Below are 9,704 nucleotides of genomic sequence, written 5' to 3' on the forward strand. Positions count from 1 at the left end.
AAGGGGAAGACAGAGAGGGGGAGAAAGAGAGACACCTGCAGATCTGCTTCACTGCCTGTGAAGTGACTCCCCTGCAGGTGGGGAGCCGGGGGCTGGAAATGGGATCCTTCCTTACATCGGTCCTTGTGCTTTGCGCCACCTGCGCTTAACCCGCTGCACTACCGCCTGACTCCCTCTTTCTTTTTAATTTTTAAAATATTTTTGTTTATTTATTACTGGATAGAGACAGAGAGAAATTGAGAGGGGAGGGGAGATAGAGAGGGAGAGAGAGATAGAGAGACACCTGCAGCCCTACTTCTTCACTCATGAAGCTTTCTCCCGCAGGTGCAGACTGGGGGCTTGAACCTGGGTCCTCGCACACTGTAATGTGAGCACTTAACCAGGTGCACCACTGCCTGGTCCCTTCTTTAAAAATGTTTTTTAAAGAAAATATTTTATTATGTCATAAAAAAGACAATCAACTTGATTTATATGAGCTTGGAAAAAAATGAAAAAAATGTATTCAATTAGACAGTATGTGGGCATCGTGTTCCACACAGGAATGAGAAGATGCTGTCGGTTCTCTAAGTATTGCAGTCTGAAAAAAAAGGGGGGGGAGAGGGGAAATCACATGGTCTTGGGAACCATCTCCCATTTTGAATAATCTACCATGAAACGTTTTTAAAAGAAAACCTTTGTTTCTACAGTAGCTTTTGAGTTTATAGTTCGTGGAATGACTGTATTATATTGAAGACATCTCAGTAACAGCAGGCTTCATTTTAGCAACCCCATGTGTGAATATTAATAAATATATACATATATATAATAATGCAATTGGCATAAAAATGATGCAATTCATCTCGTGCCTCGACCCCAGAAACCGTAACATTTTTGAAAATGATTTTGCTTGAAAGAGGGTTAAGCTGTAAGCTTTGCCTGAAGCTCCATCTTTGCAGCCCGTTTGAGGGCAACATCCACTAGGAGCTGAAATCCACTGAAATCCTGGTTGAGGTCTGGTAGAGTAGGAGGAGGAGTGTTGAAGAGACCATTCTGTGTGTTTGTACTTGGCCCAGACTTACATGTGTCCCCTGGGTACATGAGGGAGGTGTCTGTAAAGCTGTGGGACGCCACTTGCTGGATATCTGTATTCTGTCCCATACCAACAGAGTGGCAGAGAGAGTAAGGCACATCTTGCAGTGCAGTCACGGTGATATGGCAGATAACTGACCAGATTCGACCAAGTGGACATGGGGGCTACGGAACCATACTGGGGCACAGTATTCTGCAGTGGAATAGCATAATGCCAGAGATGATGATCGTAGTGTGGAAGCGCTCGTGCCCCATGAGGAGCTGGCCAGTCTTGCAATGATGTTGTTCCTCGAGCCCACCTTTGCTGCAGTTTTTATGAGATGTTCGTGAAATGACAGAGTGCGATCGAGAGTAACGCCAAGATAGACTGGCTGGGCTTCATGTTGGATTCTCGTATCGTCAAGCTGCACATTAAGCTCACTCGAGGCCAAGGCATGGTGTAGATGGAAAACAGATGATACCATTTTTGCAGTGCTAGGGATTAGTCGCCATTTTTTACAGTAATCAGATATCAGAGACATGTCTTTCATGAGTGTTTCCTCGAGGATGTCGAACTTGGATGCCTGAGTTGCACAGCAGATATCATCGGCATAGATGAACTTCCTTGAAGAAGTTTCTGGGAGGTCATTGATGTAAATATTAAATAGCGTAGGAGCCAGAACAGAGCCCTGGGGGAGGCCACTTGAGACAAGTCTCCATCTGCTAGACTTGTCACCCAGATGCACCCGGAATCTTCTGTTTTGGAGAAGAAACGATATAGTGTTGGCCACCCATGGAGGCAGGCATCTTGAGATCTTGACTAGGAGACCACGATGCCAGACCGTGTCATAGGCTGCTGTGAGATCAACAAAGACAGCACCTGTCTTTAAATTCTTCTGGAATCCATTTTCAATGTAAGTTGAGAGGGCCAGGACTTGTTCGCAGGTAGATCTTCCTGGGCGGAAACCAGCTTGGGCGGGTGATAGGAATTTCTCTGTAAGAGATAATTTCTGGAACCATCCATTCCACCCCGGTTCCATGGCTGCCAGTTCTTAGCAACATCACCCCGCCAGATATTCCTCGGGATGCGGCATCATCTAAGTTCATTTCCCACGTCTATGCTCGACCGGACCTGCCAATATACGCGGATATCTTCGCCCACCCTGTCCAACGCTTGACATCTTGTCGCCCAATCTGGTCCCCTACGCCTACACTGAACTTCTCTGTTCCAGACTCTTGGAAACAGAGTTGGCAGTCAGCTGAGGTAAAGAACAAACACCTCATCACAGACCCCTGCGAGCGTCAACCCGGCTTTGACCTAGCATGTTATGATTGGGCCCTCCTTAATTGCTATCTAACAGGCCATGGCCGGTGCGCCGCTATGTTCCATCGCTGGGGAGCCAGAGACGACCCGAACTGCCCCTGCGGCTCCAGACAGACTATGACCCACATAGTCAACAACTGCCATCTGTCCAGATTCAAAAGAGGTCTCGAAACTTTACATCAGGCTCAACCTGACGCTGTTGACTGGCTACCGAAGAAGGGCAAACGCTAGAAGAAGAAGAACTGACAAGATTGATCCTGGAGACGATGGCTTAGGGGACAGTGGTCTCCCTAAGGCTGGGTTTGGTCCAGCTGTACAGGAATGTAATGGGCTCTCCTCTAGAGTCGGCATGAAGTTTTTGAGGTCTCCTGCTGACTCCACAGAGCCTGCTTCAGAAATCTTGGCCTCACGACGGGAAATTGTGAATTGATTTGGATGCTTGCTGTCCTTTCCCAGCATGTCAGGGAGGAACCTCCAGCGGGCGTTGATGAACCAGGTAGCGTGGACAGGTGTGCTTGTTGGGACAGTAATGCTTTCTCTTGCTCTGAGGGGTAGGCATTATGTCGGTGTTCTTACATTCAATCTCGGAGAATCTGAAGGGACTCCTTGGGGAGGTTGCCCCTTCGCCTTCTCTTGCCTGAGCCAGCAGAAGACGCGAGGTCCGAGGAGGCGCCATGCTCTCATCATTCTTGTCTCACTGCCAGAAGCCGCTACAATACCTCGATTGCTTTCTTGCTGCTGCTCCCCTCCCTGCCATCGGCAGTGTTGGGGGGCGTGGGGGCTAGCGGGGCAACAGCTGTAGCGCTCGGCTGACACTCACTCCCAGAGTCACTGCCACCAACAAGTCTCCGGCCTGCCAGGCGCCCGCTCCCAGGTGGGATGCGGTGACACTGAGGCCACCCCAAGCTCTCCTGGCTTGCCCAAGTCTCCCCTTGGCCTGGCCCTTTGTTCCCCGTTCCGGCTGGGTGTGCCTTGACCTTTTTAAAATTTTAAAAATTATCTTTATTTATTTGATAGAGACAGCCAAATATTGAGGGGGGGAGAGACAGACAGAGAGGAAGAGAGACAGAGAGACACCTGCAGTTCTGCTTCACTACTTGCGAAGCTTTCCCCCTGCAGGTGGGGACTGGAGGCTTAAACCTGGGTTTTTGTGCATTGTAACAAGTGCACTCAACCAGGTGTGTCACTACCCGGCCCCTCCCTATATCTTTCTTTCTGTATCTCTGTCATTAAAGTAAGTAAATAGGGGTATGGTAGTGGGGCACCTAGTAAAGCACACATGCCACAATGTACAAGGACGTGTGTTCAAGCCCCTTCCTTGTCCCCACCCAGTCCCAACCTGCAAAGGGAAAGCTTCATAAATTGTGAAGCAGTGCTGCAGGTGTCTCTCTTTCTCTCCCTGTCTCTCCCTTCCATCTAAATTTCTCTGTCTGTTTCTGTGCAATTCACACCTAAATAAAATAATTTTTAAAACAATAGATTAATTAATTAAATATATATTTTAAGATGTTCTGCTCTATCTGTTCCGTATTTTAGAGTGCAATGAGCTGCATATCTAAAACCCAGCACACACCTACCCCAAAGGTGACACAAGGACAGAAGTGAGTCCATCCTGGATGACGAGGCCACTGGTGGACTTGCTCAACTCAGGGTTGCCCGAACCTTTCATTTGTAAGAAGTTCAGTTATCTGTGAGATACAGCAAAACGCAGTGCAGGACAATGAGATAGGCAGGCCTGCATTGTACCTGGAATGGCATCTTACTAAGATGGTTTAAAAAGCTGGCATGGGGTGAGGGGCACCTGCCATTATTGTTGGCCTCTAAGCATTGGATTCGTCCTGCTGTCCCCCCTCCCTTTTTTTTTTTGTTTCCAGGGTTATTTCTGGGGCTCAGTGCCTGCAATATGAATCCACTGCTCCTAGAGGCCATTTTTCTATTGTTGTTGTTGTTGATGTCGTCGTTGTTGGATAGGACAGAGAGAAATGGAGAGAGGAGGGGAGGACAGAGAGGGCAAGAGAAAGACAGACAACCTGCAGTCCTGCTTTACCGCCTGTGAAGTGCCCCCTGGAGGTGGTGAGTCGGGGGTTCAAACTGGGATCCATGAGCCAGTTCTTGTGCTTCTCACTATGTGTGCTTAACTTGGTGCACTACCACTTGCCAACCCCCCTGTTTTTAAAGATACAGGCAGAGAGATAGACAGACAGATAGATAGGTAGGTAGGTAGATAGACAGACAGACAGACAGACAGATAGAGAGTATAGCATTGAAACTCCTCTCAATGTAGTGGGGCCGGGCTCAAACCTGAGTTTTGCACATGACAAAGCAGTACATTATCCAAGTGAGCAACTCCACTTGCCTAGTGTGCCCGCCCCACAATCGGGGGTTCTCTCTGCCTTATCAGGCTGAGCCCAACAGATCCCCCAAGAGCTGAGGATGTTTCTCCAGCCTTCCCTGCATCCTGGACCTGTGAGGTCAGCCCCAGACTGGGGGCCTGGAGTAGGTGTTAGGAGAAGCAGGGAGAGAGGGTCTGTATGGGTGAGGACAGGAGGTACAGAAGGTGGGTCCCAGCAGGGGCTGGTATGAGGACCCTAGCCCAAGGAAAAGACACCCCCAAGACAGGAAGGTGGAGGAGGGGGAGGGAGGAAGAAGAAGGGCAGCAATGATCTAATCTCAACCTCAGGTCAACCCCCTGATTCTTGCTAAGGGGTTCCCCTCAGAAGGAGCCCCCCCGTCCCCCCACGCACTGTGTGACCCATGGAAAACACTGACTCCTGCTTCCTCTTTGAGCCAGGCAAGTGCCTGAAGTCCCAGATCTCCTCAGGGCCAGGGCCATCCTGTTCTCCGGGGTGCTGAGCCACATTGTCAGAGTCGCTGTTTGACATTTGGAAAAGATTTATTCAGTGGCTGAAATAGCTCACTTGGATAGGGCACTGTTTTGCCATGTGCTCGACCCAGGTTTGAGCCCAGTCCCATCGCACTGAAGGATGCTTCACTGTTGTGGTCTCTATCACTCCTTCTTCCTGCCTCTGTCTCTGTATAAATAATAATAATTCTCCCCCTAGTGGATCAAATATAGAGCACCAGGATTCTTTTTCTAATTTTTTATTATCTTTATTTATTTATTGGATAGAGACAGCCATAAATTGAGAGGAAGGGGGAGATAGAGATAGATAGAGATGGACACCTGCAGTCCTGCTTCACCAATCATCAACTTTTCCTCCTGCAGGTGGGGACCAGGGGCTTGAACCTGGGTCCTTGCTCATTGTAACACATGCACTCAACCAGGTGAGTCACCACCTGGCCCCGAGCTTCAGTATTCTTACCTGAGATTCCAGGTTCAGTCACCAGTGCTACAGGTACATGAGTAGAGTTCTGGGTCCTCTCAGTATTATTATTATTATTATTATTTTTGGAAAGAGACAGAAATTGAGAGAGGAGGAAGATATATATCTTCTCTCTCTCTCAGAGAGAGAGAGTGAGAGAGAGACTTGCAGCACTGTTTCACCACTTGTGAAGTTTTCCCCCTGCAGGTGGGGACCAGGGGCTTGACCCAAGTCCTGTGCACTGTCATGTGCCTATGCTCAACCAGGTGCGACACAGTCTTACCCACAGCATATCTTTTGTTTCATTTTCTCTCCATGTGAAGTTCCCCACTCCCTCCCATATGTAATACATAAAAAACATCTTTAAAACAAAAATAATGTCTCCTCAGTCACCCGGCCCCATACCCCAGAGGCACTTTAGGTTGGGGGATATGGAAGGTGGTGGGTGTATAAGGGAGCCGGCAGCCCCCCCACTCCCCCAGGCCCCTCCTCTTCCCCTAAGTCCTAGACTGGCACCCTTGTGTAACAAAGACAATGGCTGGCACTGGAGTCTTCTTTCTCCATCAAATCAGGTCCACATGCCCTCCCCAGACACCCTCCTGCTGCCCCCTGAGGTGGAGTGCTTTGCCATCTCTGCCAGGGGTTTGGGGACCCCCAGAGAACACGCCAGCTGTGATGTTGTGCCAGGCCTTGGGCCCAGGCCTTCCAGCAGCTTCCACTTCCTGTCTCTGGGAACACTCACTGTGGGAACCCCACCACCAGGCCAAAGGAGGGGCCCCTGTCTTCCCCTCAAGGTCCCAGAGAACAGCAGAGCATCCCGATTCCCACCTCTGGGTCACCCACCCCATAGCACACACCTGTCCCCAGGAGGCCTGTCCCCACAGCTCTGTGAAGAAAATAAATGACCGCAGCTGGACAGCAAATCTGCTCCTTCTGGTCACCAGCAGTGCAGAGAACTCTCTGGAAAGTGCATCTGATTCCTCTTCTGATTCCTCTTCCCCTGCCCCCAGACCCACTACAAGTGCCCTGTGACTCTGTCATCTTCAATCAGGTGCTATTCCCAGCCCCAAACTGGTCGCAGCTGGTGCCCACTAACTGCTGATGGAGGGAATGTGTGAGCCTGTGCCCCACCCACCCTTGCTGGCTCCTGGTTAAAAGCCCCCAGCTGGGATTCCTGGAGCTGGCAGCATGGCCACCAACTCTGTGAGTCCTCCTTAGTGTCTCTCCTGCAGGGAAGGCTTGGTAGGGACAGCCAGGCCAGGCCTCAGGCTCACCTGATGTTTTCTTTGCTCAGGCCAGAGAGGGTAGACTGCTGGCCTGGGGAGAGGAGGAGGAAGAGGAGGAGGAGGGAGAAGAGGAGGAGGAGGAGGAGGAGGAGGAGGAGGCCAGAGCAGAGGCATCCATGGGAGAGGGACCTGAGACCCCCAACTCTGCCCCCCTGTTGGGTAGTATGCCAGCTCCCCCTGGCTTCTGCTTAACCATATGCCTATATAGGGATTTACTGATCCAAATCTTTGGTCTATTTACATAAATCACTTTTACATTTACATAAAGCACTCCCTCCAGGGCATTGGTGGTTCAGTGATAGGATTCTCGCCTGTTCCGCCCCCTCCTTGTCACACTCTGATTTTCACCAGTCACTTTTCTCTCCACCCTCTCTATATCACATCCTGTTTCCACCCTACTTGGAGAGTATAAAAACAGCTGCTCTTCTGATTAAAGACACTTGGAAATTTTTTTCCGGCTCCGAGAGTTCCAGAGTGTATCTCCTGCAGAAGTTAGTGTGGCACGAGTTCCTGATCCCTCTCCCACACAGCAACCTAGATCGGCTCCAGTTGAGTTCTCTCCAAGCCAGAGAGCATTAGCTCGGGAAGAAGTACCCTCAGGCTATCCCAGCACCCCCCCAGGCCTGGGGGAAGAAGGCTGAGAGTGGGGGTCCTGTAGGTGTCACGCTGGAGCTGAACCCTCTGATGACCAGGTGGGCAGGGCCCTGCCTATGACCCCGAGAGACCCCTTCCCTCTCTCTCCTGCCCCAAGGTTCCTCCCCAGACTCAGGCCCATGCTTCCTGTGGGCCTCACACAACCCCAAGATTCTGTGGTGAAGGCCACTAGCCTCCCAGAAAGAACAGTGGGTCCCAGTGACCATGGGGAGGGGCCGTGTCCCCTGCCACCTCCCAGCTTCTGTCCTTGAAAGGGAGGATGCCCTGCCTGCCTGACGGTACTGGGGGGCTCTCTGCTTTCTGCTGGTCACACACCCTCCCCAACAGCTGGGCTCTGTGGTTCTTCAAGAATGAGCGCAGCCGGGCCTGGAGGGAGAACCTGCAGATGGTCACCAGGTTTGACACGGTGGAGGACTTCTGGGCGTGAGTGTCTGCCCTGTGGAGGCTGGGTCCAGGAGCCTCCCCCCACCCCTGCACCCCAGAGAGTGCACCCCAGGGCAGGAGGAGAGAGCCTTTTGTGTTTTCGTGGGGTGGGGCTTGTGTGTTGGGGGGTCTTATTGAGGATAAAGAGGCTCTTGGGGGCTGTGCTCAGGCCCCGCAGAAGGCTCTGTGGGCTGAGGGGACCAGGAGAAGCGAGGCCCTGAACTGGGCTCTGCCAGGAGCAGCTGTGAGGCTGGTGGGTGCCTCACCCTCTGAGCTTGTCTGGGCCACAGAGCAAAGGCCAGGCTGTCTCAGCGTGTCCCCTGGTCCCCACAGGAGGGGACCTGAGAAGGTCCCTGTGAACCTTGCCCCGGGCTCAGGCAGCAGGGCCTTAGATGGTGGGTGGGCTCCGAGGGGGTGGATGTCAGGGTTGGAGGAGACAGCAGGGAGAGAATCCCGGAGGAGGGGCCCAGAGGCAGTGGGCCTGGGAGGTAACAGGGGGTGAGGCTACTGACAGCAGAGCCTGAAGGCAGGCCCTCTGTCCAGGTTGTACAACAACATCAAGCTGCCCAGCAAGCTCTCCCCGGGTTGCGACTATGCCCTGTTCCGGGTGAGTTCTGCTTCCCCAGGCCCAGGACACAGGGCCTGCTGCAGCCCTCCTGTCAAGGGGTCTATGGGTGGGGAGTCGGTGGGGGACTCCTCCCCCAGCCCAGGAACTGCCTGCCTGAGCTGGCTCCGACCCCGCCCACACCTCCAACTCCTCCCACCCAACCCGACCACGCCCACAAGATGGCCCCGCCCACACACCTGGCCCCTCCCATCCCTGCAGTCCAGGCAATCCAGGCTTCCTTAGGGACCCCAGTTAAGCTCTGGGCTCTGGGCTCTGGGCTCAGTGTAGGGAGCCAGCTTGGAGGAGCAAGTACAAACAGGGAGGGATGGGCACCCACTGAGGGTTGGGAGCAGGGCCATGGAGGGTGTCTGGGCTCCACTTCCCTGCATCCTGCCCCCAGGATGGCATCGAACCCATGTGGGAAGACAGCAGCAATAAGCGGGGTGGCCGCTGGCTGGTGAGCCTGGCCAAGCAGCTGCGCCACTTGGATCTGGACCGCCTGTGGTTGGACACGGTGAGGTAGAGCAGGGCAGGGCTGCGGGGCGTCCCCTGGGCTCAAGGCTGGTGGGGGCAGCCCTGGTGGCCCTGAGGGAGGCCTCCCCCTCACCTTCACCCTGGGCCCCCAGATGCTGTGTCTGATCGGGGAGGGCTTTGGGGACTATGGCCCAGACGTGTGCGGGGCTGTTGTCAACATCCGCACCAAGGGAGACAAGATCGCGTTGTGGACGCGGGAGGCCGACAGCCAGGCCAGCGTGATGCACATCGGGTGAGGGCCACTGCCCCTTCCTGCTCCGGAGGGGGTGAGCGAGGGCCGCTGTCTGCAGGACAGACTCCTCACATCTTTTGGCAAAGGAGCCGGGGTCCCTGGTCATCTCCCCACCACCCCTGCTAATTGTCTCTCACCCTGCCTGCTCCCCAACTCCAGGCGAGTCTACAAAGAATGCCTGGGTCTCTCCATGAAGGCCACCATTGGGTACCAGGCCCACGCAGACACGGCCACCAAGAGCAACTCACTGGCTAGGAACAAGTTTGTGGTCTAA

At 53.0% G+C, this 9,704-nt stretch overlaps 1 protein-coding gene and 1 pseudogene across 1 annotated transcript; one reads left to right on the forward strand and one right to left on the reverse strand.

Annotated features, from left to right (window-relative positions):
• Nucleotides 1-897: 897 nt before the first annotated feature.
• Nucleotides 898-5,253, reverse strand: LOC103114677 (homeobox protein TGIF1-like; annotated as a pseudogene).
• A 1,629-nt stretch (nucleotides 5,254-6,882) lies between these two features.
• LOC103114676 (eukaryotic translation initiation factor 4E type 1B-like) lies at nucleotides 6,883-9,704 on the forward strand. The gene is made up of 7 exons (XM_007524379.2): nucleotides 6,883-6,897; nucleotides 7,602-7,672; nucleotides 7,962-8,057; nucleotides 8,601-8,664; nucleotides 9,065-9,178; nucleotides 9,291-9,430; nucleotides 9,590-9,704. The coding sequence occupies exons 1-7, from the start codon at nucleotides 6,883-6,885 to the stop codon at nucleotides 9,702-9,704; spliced, it is 615 nt and encodes a 204-aa protein (XP_007524441.1).

The sequence above is a fragment of the Erinaceus europaeus genome, chromosome 9, assembly GCF_950295315.1.
Source record: "Erinaceus europaeus chromosome 9, mEriEur2.1, whole genome shotgun sequence".
Lineage (NCBI taxonomy): Eukaryota > Metazoa > Chordata > Mammalia > Eulipotyphla > Erinaceidae > Erinaceus > Erinaceus europaeus.